Source organism: Aulostomus chinensis, chromosome 6 (assembly GCF_037954235.1).
Source record: "Aulostomus chinensis isolate RoL2024-O1b breed Wild chromosome 6, RoL_Achi_v1.0, whole genome shotgun sequence".
In the NCBI taxonomy this organism is placed as follows: domain Eukaryota; kingdom Metazoa; phylum Chordata; class Actinopteri; order Syngnathiformes; family Aulostomidae; genus Aulostomus; species Aulostomus chinensis.
In genome coordinates, this window is record NC_141325.1 from 29,632,758 (window position 1) to 29,650,134 (window position 17,377).

General features: G+C 45.4%; 1 protein-coding gene across 4 annotated transcripts in view; it reads left to right on the plus strand.

The window, feature by feature from the left end:
- The window catches only part of tet3 (tet methylcytosine dioxygenase 3), a 46,424-nt gene extending 29,391 nt beyond the window's left edge, over positions 1 to 17,033 (plus strand). For 3 of the 4 annotated variants that reach the window (XM_086207438.1, XM_086207440.1, XM_086207439.1), the window contains 8 exons: positions 1,364 to 1,454; positions 6,384 to 6,477; positions 7,809 to 8,017; positions 8,516 to 8,666; positions 8,909 to 8,998; positions 9,292 to 9,429; positions 9,569 to 9,923; positions 10,076 to 17,031. In XM_086207438.1, the coding sequence (XP_086063564.1) occupies positions 1,364 to 1,454; positions 6,384 to 6,477; positions 7,809 to 8,017; positions 8,516 to 8,666; positions 8,909 to 8,998; positions 9,292 to 9,429; positions 9,569 to 9,923; positions 10,076 to 11,874 (2,927 nt within the window). In that variant the 3' untranslated portion in view covers positions 11,875 to 17,031. Of the gene's footprint in view, positions 1 to 1,363; positions 1,455 to 6,383; positions 6,478 to 7,808; positions 8,018 to 8,515; positions 8,667 to 8,908; positions 8,999 to 9,291; positions 9,430 to 9,568; positions 9,924 to 10,075 lie in introns of all 4 variants that reach the window. The other variant, XM_086207437.1, reaches the window with a different exon arrangement.
- Positions 17,034 to 17,377: the final 344 nt, after the last annotated feature.

The window sequence follows — 17,377 nt, forward strand, 5'->3', positions numbered from 1 at the left end:
CCTCCTTGCACCAACAGGGAATGTGTCCTCTCATGACCACACACAACACTGTATGGATAACATAATCAGCTGACAGTGTGGAGCATTTACAGCATTCTCCAACTATTTCCGTTCAGTTAATTCAAGAGCAACACGGTGGCAGACAATTGTATTTTGAACTCATGGAAATCTGCTGCCTGACGAGGCAAAGCAGTGCAGTATCACAGAGATGAGCACTTAAGTCATAAGACGTGGTTTACAACCACGGAGCTGCACAGACTAATGGTCCAATGCACCCACGCACTCATACACCACACAAATGCACAGTACAGTTGTACACAGTGACTGCACAGACACCATCACTCCCTCCATCCTGAGGCATTCATGAGTGTCTTCACACATGGACCACACCCTGGAGTGCCAGACCACTTAGTCCAATCATGGAGAGTGTATGTGTTGGTATGTGTGTGTGAAACTGAAGATAAAATCAGCTGCACAGTCTCAAACTCCTCATCGATGATTTGTCTCTTTAGCAACATGGCCTGATATGCATGATCACCTTTGATAGCAAACGCCACCAAAAGATGTTTTTAGATGGAAAGGCGCTTCACTCTGGCCTGATTCTTTATTGAGGTCGAGGGGCTGTGAGGGGCTGTTCACACCTGTCCAATTTTTTCTTGAGTACTTTCAGACACAGAGGACAAAAAAACCCAGAAAAGGGTGAAGTTGATTTCATTTTCAACGTAGAGCTGCTGGTGCCGATGTTTATTGCTGACGGAGCTTGTCTGCATTTAAATGTTTAGCTCTAATTGATCCACCAGCCAACGTAGATCTGTTGTGATGGCAGTATCTTTTTCAGTGCGGAGAAAAGGACTGAATGTCCCCGAGGCCACCAAAATACAAGCTACAATTAAAATAAAAGAAGGCAAAATTAGAATTTAAACTAGCTAAACAAGCACAGATGTGAATAATACACCCTTGCTTTTTAAGTTCTTTTTTATTTACTCGGCTCAGTGATGGAGACACCAATCTGCTTTCAGAAGGACCCTCTTGTTTCTAGTTAATTAGGATTTGTGAATTTGTCAATACTGCTGCTGCTGACAACCCAAAAATCCCATAAATCCAAGTTCATCAGAGTAAAATATTTGTTGTATAACAAAATATCAGTCAGTAAATATCCTCTTTAGTGATGCAGGCTTTGTCTGTGACTATAACCATTCTTTCTCTTTTGTTTTGGGCCTAATAAAAGTCAAAAGCAGAAATAATTCAAAACTGTTTCAATGAAATGCATGTTTAATGTAATGTAAGTCACAGAATGAATAGATTTAAATGTGAAATGTTGCATAGTGCTGTTTGCTCATTTATTTATTCACTTTTCCTGCAGAGCAAATCCTGGAGAAAGATGAAGGACCCTACTACAATCACTTGGGATCTGGACCCACTGTGGCCTCCATAAGAGAGCTGATGGAGACAAGGTTAGCCTCTTCTCTTCTCTTCTCTTCTCTTCTCTTCTCTTCTCTTCTCTTCTCTTCTCTTCTCTTCTCTTCTCTTCTCTTCTCTTCTCTTCCCTTCTCTTCTCTTCGCTTCTCTTCTCTTCCTACATGCATCCTGTCTCTCCCGCCTACTCCTCTTCTCCCTCCTCCTCTTCCTCCTCACAGTTTGTCCTCAGGGAATCTGTGACCCAAAATCCAGTTGGGGAAACTGGAAATATCAGCATCTTCATCACATCAGAGGCAACGCAGAGGAGCATCTGCAAAGGCAACTGATTACATAGAAAGAGAGAGAAGAAGAGAAAATAATTGTGATGGAAATTGTATATTTTTATGTGTGCAGCTCAAGTTTAGTCACTTCCATCATGTCACATTCTTATACTGCTCATCAAGTGTAGAATCTTGAGTATTGTACCAGAAATGATCTCAGTTGCTAAAGAACTGAAACCCATTCTTTAAATCAAAACTCGGTGGCCTGAACCCATTCATTAAATTGATCGCTCTTTCTGCAGAACCCTGAACAATAGTCACCTCGCTCGTCACGAATTGTGGTTCTCATAGCAACACTTTTTGTACCGTGATGCACTTGGAAGACATAACAGTCAGCACAGGAAGCAAAAGTCAAATACACTTCAAGCACAGGTGTCGTACGAGGACTGGGCGATATGCACTAAAAATAGAATCTCTGATTTTTTCACCAAAAATTCGAGTCACGATTTCTTCTGATTTCTTTTAGAAAATAATAAGTATGAAGGACAGAGAGAACTCAAAACAAGTTCTGCTTTTATTTTATCAAAAACGTAACCAACCATTGTATAAATGGGTACCGTATCTTTAGTGATGTGAAAAGCGACTGCTTTAGTGATGGCCCTCCATCGTGCTCCCTTCTTATCATACGTGGTCATAAATGGTTCCACCACAGGAAGCTGTGTTTTAGTGGGAGTTTGTCGGTTCTAGTGGTCTCGTTCCCCTCAAAGAGCGGCATTTCTCCCACTCGGCTGGATGCCTCTGTTTCTGATGCTGAAATAAGTTTGTTGTGCTGCTGCCTTTTGTTGCAATGGGCAAAGACAAACTTTGCAGCGAGCAGTCGCTTGTTCAACGTCTGTCGCCGCAAACCCAAACCAGTTCCAAATCACTGACGATACTACTACCACTACTACTACTACCACTAATACCACTACTACAACTACTACTACTACTACTACTACATCTACTACGACTACTCCTGTCTTAGAAACAAACTACTTGCTCTCGTTAGCCATGTTGCTGCTATCTGTGCACAGGAAAGCTCCGAGGGGACAAAAGGTGCGCCATAGCAAAGAAGTGTAAAATTGTAAAATTTTAAATTGTCCGCAACAAAAAACTCGAATTTATTGATAAAATCGCTTTATCGCCCAGGCCTGTGTCATAGCTTCAAATCAGCAGCTCAGATTTGATCCCAGTCTTTGCTAATGATGGGATGAACCGATGGAAGACATTCAGATTGCTCCGGTTGTTGCAGGTTCAGATCAACTTTAGACAGAAACTATCAGCGCGGCAGAGAAGGAGTGGTGACTTGTAGGATGGGATGATTTGACCCAATGATGAAGCGCTTTTTTAATTCAATTTTTGTACTCACACTTAATGTAATGGGTTACAATCAAGGTTTTTGTAATTGTTACGTCAGATTTATGGAAACCTTCCACCCTTTTCTCAAAACTGCAAACACAAAACCCAACCTGCACCGTACCTTTCACAGTAGAGTTTCCAGGACTTCATGTTTACAACATGTAATTGCTGAATCCACTGCATTATGAAATTATTTGTTTGTTTTTGAAATTCACAAAGCATTTATGTAAAAATACTACCAGTTTTTCCGGAGCTACATGCCCTGAACATTGCGGTTTCCATTTTTCAATGTCGTTTGTAATGACTGTTCAGTGTTTTTATTTTGACTGGCTTGGTGTCTCTGACCGCATTGTTTGGCTTTTAGCACGCATGAAACAGTTCTAAGGCAACAGTTTGGTCTCGCAGAAACAGTCAGAGATTTATTGAATATAATTTGAAGATTGTGTGTTGTGTTTAGTTTTCAGAAAAGGGTGGGAGGTTTCCAGACGTACATTTTGACAAGTAATATGCATACAAATCCACGTTTGTTGTTAAGTTTAAATCCCAGATGTGTTTTCCTGAGATGGAATATAATCTTACGATCACACTGAAGGTAAAATCTGTGTGTTAGTTTTTGATTTTAATAGAGGCAACAAAACCAGTCCAGTAATCTGTTGCCTCTCAGTCTGCACACATCAGACGACTCTGATCACCGCAGGAGTGGCACGTTTAGGAATGAATGTTATTTTAATAACCCAACCGCAGCTGCAGACGATGATGGAATTATCTTTGGTCTGTCTTACTAAAATATTGGTGGTGGGCTGGTCCAGGGTGAAGAGACAGAAAGTGGCGTTTGTTTTGCTTCACATGAGTGGTGGTGCACATTATACAGAGGTGCACATCTTGCTGTTACTCGCCGAGAGAAGCAGTGAATGGTTGGTCCCCAGAGAGAACTGGTTCAGTGGGAGATGTTCACCACACCCCAGTTTTTGTTGTTTGAGAGATGACGTAACATGTTGAGATCCCATAGTCCCTGGATGACCTTTGACCCACCCCTGACCCAAGGGGCCACCCTGTGGTGATAGAGCTTACCCCCCTCCTCCCACACTCTCAGCCACCTCAGGGTGAGTCCTATTCAGCAGGAACCTCTTGTGCTCACTGTCACGCCAAATCTGCTCAGGGCTGACGTGTTCACAATGGCAGGTATCAAGCCGCCAGGAGAAATGATATGAGCCATGAGTGCACATCTGACAGCTTCTGATGACCCCCCCACCCCCCACCTACACACACCATCACCCAATCTGACCTCTGATCCCACTCTCCTACAACCCCCCTCCCTCCAATTGGGATGTACACGCGCACTCACACTGGCATTGATTCACTACTCCATTATTTGCTGGTATACCCAGGCCCTTGCACACAAGTAACAGAAATGTGTGAACGCACAAGATGTGCACATTTGCACGTGTGTCCAGAATCATCTCCATGACAGCGTCCTGTGCATGGCCTTGTGTAGAGGCAAGTGGATTCTGGTTTACTCTGCCATGCTGGTGTGAATCTCAGCAGAGCCTTGTGAGCTCTCTCTCTCTCTCTCTCTCTCTCTCTCTCTCTCTCTCTCTCTCTCTCTCTCTCCCTCTCTCTCTCTGTAAAATTTGCCACTTAGTTTAACTCACACAGACCTCTGCAGGTGAGGGATCCAACAGCAGTGGACCTTCTTCCCAGCAGCCATTTTCATATGAAATAGAAGGTGAACACAGGTGTTTCTAACCCTACCACTGTTACTGCTGAGCGGTTTTTGTCTTCCATGAATAGGACTTTTGGGATGGATATTGAAATCTTTCACATCTGGAACCACCTGGAATTAGTTCTGCACTTACAAACCATACAACTAAAGCGTCTTGTCTGTCAAACATTACGAAAGTGGTGCAGTTCTCTGTCAGGAAGTGGCAAGTGGTACTGATTCTCCCAGATATGCATGAATTCTAAGTGCTATGGTGCTCATCACCATTTGTCACTAGAATGCTAACGCCTGCGCCATTCCAGCCAGATTAGCATTTATGTTTTATGCCTCTTGCAGTTGCTGCTGTCTAGACTTTGGATGCCATTGCTGCACTATAATATGAAAGTTGCTTTTGTGAAATTTAGTACTAACTTTCCCTTTTAGCATCTCCCCCCCCCCCCAAAAAAAACTGTGTCACATGTTGTAACTTTTTTAGGCAAACTTTACCTTAGCCACAGAAAAGGGTGGCCAGTTTTACTCCGTGGGTGAGAGGCTCTCACAGAGAAGCACATTCAGAGCTCAGGCTAAGCAATGCATGAGAGAAAACAGGAAAATATTCTTTCACTTCAAGCCATTCTACGTGAATTTAGCAGTCACAACACAGCCATTGTCTTGAATAATGTATGTTCTGTCAGACAAAGCTGTAGCCTGATTGGTGTGTTCGTAGTGCACAGTAGCAGCGACTGCTGTAAGTCAGACACAACCCCTGAGCTGGCCTGACATCATCTGACACGAGTTAGATTGCAATTATGATGCAATGATGTCACAAATACGATGAGTGTTCTATGTCATTTGGCAACATTCAGCAAGTTTTCAAGCAGACTCTTGCTACTTCCAGTTGAAAGTAGCTGGTGACACTGATGTCATGGCCATCTTAGCCAATCTGTTCCAGATTCTCCATTCAGACTGTGTGGATGTCTGTCCTTGGACGGCGTGTTTTTAAGGGCAGGAAAGTAAGAAGAGATCAGAAGAACCTGAAGCTGAAACAATGCAGAATTTTGAGGTACAGGGGTCAGATGAGGGTCAAGGAAAGGTTGCAGTGGTCAAAGAGTTCTTTGTTCTCGTCCCATTGATTAAGGCTCTACACACAGAGGTGTGGAGGTGCCAATAATACGAGTTAACACTCACTGGTATCACCTGCTATTTCATGTCAGAGTGTTGTGAAGAAGATCTGCAATTGGCAAAAAGAAATGGCCTTAATGAAGTGAATCATGTAAAAAAAAAACAACTGTTGAAGGCCAAGTCATCAGCTGCTGAGGTGACTGCTGTCCATGTCCATGTGTTCATTTCATTTTTCAACTCAATAAACTTGTGGTTTAGTTTCCAGCTGGAGGCCGTAAGCTACAATGTTTAGCTTCAGCTTCTGATTACAGAATTCAAATCTTCATCAAATCTTCGAGAATTTGTCTGGAGTGCATCCCGATAGAGTCCTCAAAGAGCCCTCAAGTCAGGAAACCTGGCGAGAGGTCATTCTAGCTCCAACAACACCAACTGCTGATGTGGCTAGAGACTAAAGTAACCCCAAGCGTCGCTCTTGCTCTGTGCAGGTATGGAGAGAAGGGGGATGCTGTCCGGATAGAGAAGGTGATGTACACAGGAAAAGAAGGAAAGAGCTCTCAAGGATGTCCCATCGCTAAGTGGGTAAGTAGCGTCATAGCATATGATATTTTTTACAATCTGTAACCCTCAAGTAAAAACCTGATGGTGTTCAAGTGACAGAGACATTTCGAGTTTTTGTTCCACCCCAAAAAAAAAAAAAAGGTTATCAACAACAGATTTATGCGGCGTATGTATGTGTACATAATGAGGAGGCCTGGGGAGACGCCGAGCCAAGTTTTTCACTTGCAGTGAGTAAATCAGCAGGTGGTCCCCCCTCCCCCTAGACACCCCTGACACATCCTGCTAATGAATTTAGCTCAATTATGCTAGTTAATTGGAGTGCTGTTGTTGTTTCAGTATTCATGAATGTGTAAGTTTACTTGTAGAACATGTCTGCCTCAGGAACACTAGGTGGCGGTATGACTCTTACGGCTGGTTCACCGTCTGCAACACTAACCACACAAGTTAGCAAGCGGTTGAATGAGATTCAGAGGCCGTTAGAGGAGAGAGGACCACGCGTCCCCTTGTCTGTATAGAAATGTGCTGCTTTCACTGTCGTTTTACCTGCTTTAATCGTGTCGTCCTGAATGTTTGCTGTCCGACTTCCTGGTTGGACACAACTGAGGGACCTGTGCAGAACGGCAAGCCAGGTTTTGGGCCAGTTGACGCGTAAACACACCAGACCTCCCACCGCATTATCTCGGGCTGTTGGTCCAACTTTGAAAAGTATCATTTCTGTTGTACGAACACAATCATGAGATATTTTCTCACATCCTGGAATCTCGCTGAGGGAGTGGGGAGTTTGGTCGAAGAGGTCACGAAGGAGAGCAGGCGAAGTGATTTAGCAATCATTTCGAATGTGACGTCATTCTCAGATATAGGATTGATCACACGGCAGTGGAGCAGCGCAGATGTTTGTATGGACATGATTCTGAAATGAGTTACGCTGCTTTGTATCCTGCACAATATTTAAAAACTCATCTGTGTGTGTGTGTGTGTGTGTGTGTGTGTGTGTGTGTGTGTGTGCGCACGCACGTGTGTGTGTTTGTGTTTTGTTTTGAAATAAATTTTGAATGTAAAATAAATCTTTATTTGTACCAAAAGCAGCAACTACACAACTATCCAGCGATCAGATTTAAGGAATTTATGGTCAGGTGCCATTTGATCTAAGTTGTAGCTTCAGTCATTTTATCATTCCGGTGACAGGGATCAATAGGGGATGATGGTAATTCCGGTTCAGACATGTCAAACTTTGAGATTGTAAAGTGAAGGCCGACTAATCCATGGATCAAGAGGATGAATTGAATTGTAATCAGTACAATGACCATAAAACCATATTTGCTAAAATAATGACAAGCCGTGTTTCCTGTCAGGTGATTCGTCGTGCCAGCGAGACAGAGAAGCTGCTGTGTCTGGTGCGTCAGCGTGCAGGCCACCATTGTGCCAACGCGGTCATCATCATCCTCATTCTGGCATGGGAAGGTGTCCCAAAGCTCCTGGCTGACAAGCTGTACCGTGAGCTCAGTGACACCCTCACCAAATTTGGCAACCCCACCAGTAGACGCTGTGGCCTCAATGATGAGTAAGTAGCGGATGATGGGTTGTCCTTAATTCTGGTTCTCTAGGATACAATTGTGTTGATATTGCAGGCAGTAGCTGAGCTCCAAATGCGGAGGGAGACGATAATTCTTATTTCCTTCTTTGCAGCCTTTGTTGGTGGTTAGGGTTACAGTGGCTATGCACTCATTATCAGGTTTTCTGCAATAAACATTTATCAGTTACTCCAGCTGTGAGATACAGTAAAAAGATATTTCTTCTTTGAAACGGCTACATCGTAAAATGAGGTGTTGTAGAGGGTTAAACCTCCTGCTTTACTCCTTTAGTTGTAATTATTTGCAGAGGATTTGCATGTTTGTAGTGTTAGCAGAGTAATAGGTTAAAATGGAATATCAATGTTTAACACCTCTGTCTGTCCGATGCCCCCTCAATTTCTAGTATTCACATGATTGAGAGCCTGCATATGGCACACATCACTTATCCATGAGTGTGCTGAGAGTGTGCTCACTGTCTCCCCCTGCAGTCGTACCTGTGCGTGTCAAGGCAAGGATCCTGACACTTGTGGTGCTTCCTTCTCTTTTGGCTGTTCCTGGAGTATGTACTTTAATGGCTGTAAGTACGCCCGAAGCAAAACGCCACGCAAGTTCAGGCTACAAGGAGAGCACCCTGAAGAGGTATTCGTCACATGAAGGCCACTTTGTAATTACGTAAAACCTTGTTTTACGTAATTACACAAAAATATAAATGATAAAAGTCAGCTTAAAAGTGTTTTCCACCTCTATGATGTGATGGAGATGATACCTGATTGATATGTTTTATATTAAACCATCTCCGCATGACAGAGTTTAGTCACCTTTAAGCAAAGTTAAGCTCTGACACTACACCCTTACCTATGATCCATGTTTTTACTGTGCAGGAGGAGAAACTCAGGGATAACTTCCAGCAGCTGGCAACTGAAGTGGCTCCTCTGTACAAGCAGCTGGCCCCGCAGGCCTACAGTAACCAGGTTTGTGCACACATTGGTAAACATTTACTGTCCTTGTAAACTGAGGCCTTTAAGGCAGCCGGAAGCTTTTCATTTTCATTTCTTTTTCGTCTTCCTCATGCAGAGGGTTTAAAACAATACATATCATGACCTCAGGGGTGATGCGATGATTAAGTAAGAAGGCTGAGAAACGGGGTAGACGTTACACCTGGGAAGTGCTGCCCGTGACTGCTGCCTGTGTGGAGGCGCGAAGAGAAATTCAGGTATTAGCTCTCATGTGCTGGTTTGAAGTTTATTTCTGTCATCCACCTCAGTGCCAGTCAGAGTTAAGAGCTCCACACTGCAGGCTGGGTTTGAAGGAGGGCCGGCCATTCTCTGGAGTCACTGCTTGCATGGACTTCTGTGCTCATGCTCACAAGGACCAGCACAACCTTTACAATGGCTGCACAGTGGTGAGATTACTTTCTGTCAACTAAAATGTGTATTTTGGAATGAAAATGATCAAAAGTCAAAAGGTTTTTTTGGGGTGGGGGGTGGGGGGAGAATGCTTGCTTGAGTTTACATTCAGCTCTTCCTCTCTCTGGTTGTTAGGTGTGTACTTTAACCAAGGAGGACAACCGTGTGGTGGGGCAGATACCGGAGGATGAACAGCTCCATGTGTTGCCTCTCTACAAGGTCTCCCTCACTGACGAGTTCGGCAGTGTGGAGGCCCAGCGCCTCAAGATGCAGACAGGAGCCATCCAGGTGCTTCAAACTTTCCGCCGAGAAGTACGCAAATTGCCCGAACCTGCCAAGTCATGCCGACAGCGCCGCCTGGAGGCCAAGAAGGCTGCCTCGGAGAAGAAGAAAAATAAACTCCTGCAACAGACAGGGGAGACACCAGAGAAAACGGTGATTAAGACTGAGGTGTGCGTCAGTCATTCTCCCCAACCCCAAGGCAATAAAGGTCAGTCATTGTTGATCAGATGTCTATCAAACAATAAGTTGTTGTAAATTCTGTAAAATTGCTTCATGTTGGGTCTTGTTTGCTGACCTGAAATTCATTTAAATATTGAAGTGTAGTTTGTAATTGACTTTTCTTTTGTTCCAAACATTCAGCAATTATAAAACAAGAGGTTAAGCCCAACATTAAGAAGGAGCCCTTCAACGGATCAATAGATGGATATTCTGTGCAAGCAGATGCATTAAACAACATCTATCCACATCCTGCCTTCTATGCAAGGGGAGGCCTCCCCACAACAGGCCAGCCCTCTGCAGCAGACCCAGTAAACGGTTACAACCACAATCTGCAGGCAATGCACTATGGTTTCTACAGCTACCCCTCCACTGCACTTTTCCCCCCTAAGATGAGGACCTATGAGGGTCGAAATGGTTCTTTGGCCAAATCGGGCAGTAAGGTTGTCCAGGTAGACAAGAAGCCTGATATTCACAGCCTTCAGGCCAGATTGGCTCAGTCCTACCCAGGCCACACAGAGCAAACCAACCAAATGAACAACAGCGTGTACACCCAGCCTCCAGACTTCAATCAATCCCGTCCTTCCTCTGTCTCGTCTGAGCCCTCCAACAGAGGTACCCCCGTTGTCAAGCAGGAGCCTATAGATATGCCAGTCTATGAAGGTACAGTGCAGAGCCAGGCTGGTGCCAACACAGCTAGCACCACCCCGCAGCCTGCTTCCTGGCCAGGGCATAAGTTTAATGGTGGGATTGCACCCACAAACTGGGATGGCCATCTCAATGTTAAACTGAGGCCTGAAGCACCATCGATGAACCCAGACACACAGCAGTTCCACCAGCATCACCAGCAGCAGCAGCCCTCTCCTTACCCCCAGCCATGGACATCCTACCCTGGCTCAAATACCCCCATGGCATCCCCTGCCCCATCCCCATCCCCGTCACTCCAGGTACCTCTCTCTCCTTCTCCCTCTCCTCATCGAGGCACATTGCTGCAGGGTAACATACAACAAGGCCCTGCAAGCCCTCCCACACCATGCCCAAGCACCCCTCACCCAGGTACACCACAGCCTGGCACCTCTCACTCAGGCTCACTTACACCACAGCCAGGCACCCCCAGGCACTGGGCCAGCCCCACCCCTAGTCCCCAACCTAACGCTTGGGCTATGGGGCATGCAGCATATAGCCCCAGTTTGAAGCACAGCAATCCTGCAGGAGCTTACCCTGAGAAGATCTGGTCCAAAACTGGCCAGAGTCGGTGTTCCACTCCCCTTGGGCTTCAAGAGAAAGCCTGGAGGTCTAGTGGAGGTTCAGCTGCAGGCAGCACCCCATCCCCTGCCCCTGAGGGGCGCCTCTTCCCTGATGCGCTGCAGCAGTCAGATCAGGCCTACTGGGACCCCAGCCGAGGTGAGAGCGATGTTGAGAGCACCAAAGGCGGTGAGGACGAGGAGGAAGAGGTGTGGTCTGACAGCGAGCACAACTTCCTGGATCCCAACATTGGTGGCGTAGCAGTTGCACCAGCCCATGGCTCCATCCTAATTGAATGTGCCCGTCGGGAACTCCATGCTACCACTCCCCTCAGAAAGCCCGATCGCTCCCACCCCACTCGCATCTCCCTGGTGTTCTACCAGCACAAGAACCTCAACCAGCCCATGCATGGCCTGGCTCTGTGGGAGGCCAAAATGAAGCTGCTGGCAGAGCGAGCGCTCCAGAGGCAGCAGGAAGCAGCTCTCCTTGGCCTCTCTCAAGATGACATCAAGGCCCTTGGAAAGAAACGCAAATGGGGGCCCACACCGGCAGGGGCCATCCCAGGACCTGGACAATCTAAAGACAAGAGGGAGGGGCCGGTGACGCGGTTAGCCCCCACTTTCCACACCACCTCTATGGTTACTGTGTCTCCCTATGCCTTCACGCGCCTCACTGGGCCCTACAGCCACTTTGTGTGAGGTCAGACCGACACAAAAGGACCAATAACAACTGAGTGGTGCAGTGGCGGGTCTGCAGAGAGTGATGAGCAGGATGAATGTTTCTCAGCCATCACGCAGTCTGGCATCTCTCCATCCTGCCCCCTCTGCAGTCTGCTTGCAGGAGGGGACATTTTTATTGTTTTTTACCTCATGTCAGGCAGTGGTTTCTGCCTGTGGTGCTCTTCCTCTCTCGTCCCTGGAGAGGAACTCCCATTGCTTTTTCTTGTTTATAGAATTTTAATGATTCTAATTATTGCTATTATTATCAATATTATTATGATTGCTATTGTTACAGTCAATGTTGTTATTACCGGTATTATTCTAATGAAGACTTGTTTGTTTTTTTTATTATTGCTGTTTTCATTAATGTTATTATTAATGATGTGATTGTTTTTGGTTATATATATATTTTTTATCTGTCTGAGTCAGTCAGACATTTCTTTTTTTCCATGTTTGGAAAATACATACCACATTTTTCTTTGTTTTTTGTCAATCTTCCAGCTGTATTTAGAGGAGGAGCCATTGTTTGCCTGTCACGACGGCACACCAGTACTAATTCTATTTATTGTAAGCTTGTGGTAGATATCTATCTTTATACTGACGACATACGGAGAGGTATCTCTGATTTGAAAAGTCAGTTTAGTCCAGCAGGAAGGGCATTTCCAATTACTTTAACCTGGGCTTCAGTTTGTAGCTTTGCTCAGTAGGGTTGCTTTACATCTTCTGCTCTCCAGGGGATCACTCAAGTGTCCCGCTGGAGCAACCAAATCATTTGGGTTTTCTGGCTGGAACTAAAAGTATCGTGACATTGGCATCGTCTGGGATTTTACTCAAAATCTCTGCAGTTGAATCCTGTGGCACGACATAAAAGCTGGTCTGAAAATGGATTTACAATACTTAAAAACTTAGGAGGAGAATTTACATTCGACTCTCAAAATCTCATAAATATTTTATCATGATCATTTTTAAATTATATCTACTCTTTCCTGATTGTCTATCCATTCAGGAATGGCTTATATGTGTGTTTGCAGTGGAATGCGGTCTATATTATTTTCTACTGCTCAGAAAGACTCAAGTCAATCGTCAAGGCACCATAATGATGTCCAGACCGTCCTCTGAATCTTTGATGACACAGTCAGTCACTCCCTGTGGTTGTGGCGACTGTAACAAGTAGAACTCATAAAGAACTCCTCCCAAGTTTACATTCCTCCAGCAAAAAGTTGGAGAATGACGCCCAGGTTCAGATTAATTGCTGATGCCCTTGGAACCACTGCAGGAACAAACGGCTGCTCCTCTTGGCAGGCGTCGATGTGCTCCTCCTCCTCGACACCCCTGCAGCGTTTGACAGGTGCTCAACTTCCAGATCTGATCGTTTTTCATTCCGCTCTTCTTCATGGCACTTGATGCTGTACTTCGGTGCTTTAAGTGCGATCTGGGTCATTTGGTATTGGCAAGCACACGGTTCTTGTTTGACTTGGAGTACCAGAATGCGGTGATTAAAAAAAACAAAAACAACATTAGCCAGCCACACCAGTGAAATTTGTCATGCATAGGAAAGAGTTATGAATTATCATTTTCCTGTGTGGCAAAAAAAACACACCCACTACGCCACAGAGGTGAGAGCACTTTGCAAACAAGTGGTGATATATAAATATATATATTATTTTTTTTATTTGCTGATACCATTTGACCCATGTCTGCTATTACCACATAAGAATGGAACAGGTGGCACTCTTTATCTTCCTAGAACATTCAAGTAGAGGTGAGCACTTCCCAGTGTAAACTCTGGAGGGCAGAAGTGACTGCTGTTTCACTGTGGTGTGCTCTGACAGACCTGTAAGCACTTACAGTGAGATCCATTCAGAAGCCAGTAAAGCCTTGCCATGCTGCTTTACCCATCCATGGCCAGCAGAGGGCGATTGTGCAGCCTGTGTGCTGACCATGGGCGGCTCACCAAAGCAGAGAAAGACAAAGTTGATCTTTGTCCCATTGAGGCACAAATGTGAACTAAGTCTGGAGATGCTTCTCGCGAGCTCATCCTGGGTGGGAGCAGAAGAAACAGAGTTGGGGCCGCAGTGCTTTTGATGATCCTACACACTCTGGTGCTCTCCTACTACACTTGATTTACTGTGAAGGGCCCACGACTTCCTCTGCATGGTGCTGTCATCTTCGAGCAGAGCGAGGTGTTTCCTTCTGCATGCACCTTGTTACCACGGAGCCAGACAACTCTCGCGCTGGTTCCGACTGAGGTGTTTTTGTAGTCACTGCTGCAAAGTTGTCCCAACAAAGTACTTTGTACTGGGCTCCGAACATTTGTCATTCAACACGCTGTTGGTTACTAGTCAGCATTTCACAGGAAAAGAAATTTGTACTGAGAGGTAAGAGAGACCTTGCAAACACGACTACAGCTCCTGGGAGTTGGCGTCAAGCAGAAACGCATTCAGTCAATGAATCTCTCGCTTTATGTGTGTGTGTGAGTGTGAAACTGCCACAACTTGCATGCACACGTGAAAGAGAAGAGCCAAAGAGAGAGACCGTTTGATGAAGTCTCTGGAATCACTCGTTTTTATTCCCTCCCTACCAGCCGTGCAGCTGTTTGAGCTCGAACGGTACCACGGCTTTGTTGCAAAAAGTGGCGAGAGTGGAAATGAGTGAGTAACTTGATTGGATGCGGGCCGACTCCCGGCTGCTGGGTGTTGTTGAGGTCGAGGCACTGCTCATCTGTGAAAGGCGAAGTTCTCCCGAGGCTCTCCAGCTCTCTACCTCATGCTGTAGAGACACTGGTCACAATCACAACTTGCTACTGAGGGCAGAGAATCATGCTTGTCCCTTTTTGTGCTCAAGATCGCCACACTCATTTTAACTTTTTTTAAAACTCTTATTTATTACTACATGGTGATGATGATGATGATGATGATGATGATTGTCATTGATGTTTTTTTTCTTTTCTTTTTTTTATATAGCTAATACAAATTGTACATAGAGAAGAAAAGATTTATAAAAGCACTTTTAATCTTGATTTTAATGACAAAAAGAAAGAGCCAATTATTGACAACTTGAAGGTTAGGGGTTTTTTTGTTTTATTTTCTGAAGAGAGAAATAAAAATGTAAATAATTAAATATTTAGGTAAGATTATTTAACTGGTGAGGATAATAGATAAACCATGGAAAACTAGGGGGTATTTTGACAACAGTAAACAACACTTGGTCCCGGTGTGTTGTGTGTCCATGTGTGCTTAGTAACACTGCTGTTTGCTCTCATAAGTACTGTACCCCCCCCCCCCCCCGGCATGTCACTGACAGAACCTTTCTAGAACGATTGGCCCAAATATCTGAAACCACACAGTCACAGTCAACACAACTGGAGATCGTCTGCAACACAGAAGAACCGATTCGCTCTTATGTCTGTTCTGGCTGTGAGGTTACAGTCAGAGGCTTAGCTTAGCATAAAGAAAGGCTAAACATAACAAAATCCACTTACCAGCATCGCTAATAAAGACATTTGTACTATTCTGTTTTTGTAGAGATATCATTTTGGTGAGATGTGGCACGGGTAGGCCAGGTTTGGGCTGTTTCGTACTGTTCTCAGTCTGTGAGCTAAGCTAAGCTAAGCTAACCGACTGTAGCCTCATATTTAGCAGGGATAAGAGGGTGGTACCCCGCTACCCTCTCAAGGATAAGCTAGCGCTAGCGGAGGAGAGTGGGATCAACCTCGGCAAGAGAATTGTCCTTCACAATCACTGTACAGTATCAGAGGGGGTGGGGGCGGTGGGGGGAGAAGGACCATCGTGGTGTTCGATCCTGTCTGAAGTGAATCAGTGCCAGGTGGTTTTAGCCCCGTCAGCTTTGTCATTTGTGTTCGACGACCAGGCGAGAGGCTGCCTCCCTGCTTGTTTATGTATCTTTATTATCTACTCTCGTCCATGGAAACGTAAAACGCACTTGGCAAAAAAAAGTTCCGACACGCCTGTGAGAGAAGTCAGGTATTCCCTTTTTAATTCTATGTCCTTATTACACACACACACACACACACACACACACACACACACGAGGTAGACAACAAACATGGCCTTCACTTTGATTTTTGGACACGTATCTCATGTCCACTTGAGCACATTTTATTTTTTGAAACCATAATACACTGCCCGTGTTGCACGCGCGCACACACACGCACACACACACACACACACTTGCCTGAGAATGGGTGCTGAGAATACAGTGATATCTAATTAACTTTGTACATTTCTCGATGTCTCACGAGCGCCACCTCGGGGGTCAGCTGGTGCTATGATGCTAAAGTCCACTGTGTAACAAACAAAGACACATTGGGGAGAAACGGTGACCACCCGTCTTTCTCTGGGCTCTAAGAACGTCCGCAGCATCTCGATCGACTGGTGCTGACTTCATGAGAAGTCTTCTGTTACAGTGCTACCAATGTTGTTTCATGGCATCGACTCGGTCCAACTGCGGGTTCACTCTCCGTTAAGATTCATTCCATGTTGTGCTGGGACTCACTGAGACCCGGACGGGACATCAGAATCGTGGTAATAGAAGACTGTTATGCCGGTACAGTGCAGGTATCAGTGGCTGTTCACAATGGCACCCTTGTGGGTTTGTTGTACATGATCCCGTTAAGGATTCCTGGGACCTGAACAATACGAGACTCGCGGTTGTGTACTGCCTCCTCATCTCTCTTGTATATTCTGCAGACCTACACACGTCTCGCTGTGTGCGGCCCACTTTTAGGAGCTAATTCAGTAGACACTCTCCAAATTTGCGATCGACACCTGGACCCCGGCCCGTACTAAAGTAAAAATCTACCTACTGGCAGCTACATTCCTTTTTGAGTTCTAGGATCGTTGTTGGTTCTTTATTTTTCATGTCAAGGATGCAGTATGTAAAAAAAAAAAAAAAAAGTGTTTTTGTTGAGTCTCTCTCTCTTTGTAGCTGTATGGTGTATTATGTGAATACATAGTGTATGTGGTTAAAAAAAAGTCCACAATATTGTTTTATGTTGCGCGATAAATAAAAACATTGAAGTGAAACGTGTCTGCTTCTTCTCTGGCTTGGATTGGGATTCCTGGGAGGATGACGAGCTGAATCCATCCATCATCCCTCCCTCCACCCATCCATCATCCCTCCCTCCACCCATCCATCATCCCTCCCTCCCTCCATGTTCCCCCTCTCCTCCTGTTGAGGGTGGTGGGGGTGGAGCCTATCCCAGCAGCCTTCCCCCTGGACGGGTCACCAGTCCATGGCAGGGCCAACACATAGAGACAGACAACCATTGGCTCTCCCAGCCACGCCTATGGTCAATTTAGAGTCTGGATCAACCTGGTCCCTCTTGATGTCTTTGGACTGTGGAGGAAGCTGGAGTACCAGAGAGAACCCAGCAGGAACAGGGAGAACATGGAGACTCACACAGAAAGACCCCGTGCTGCAGCCGGGGCTCCACCCACAACCTTCTTGCTGGGGGCCACAG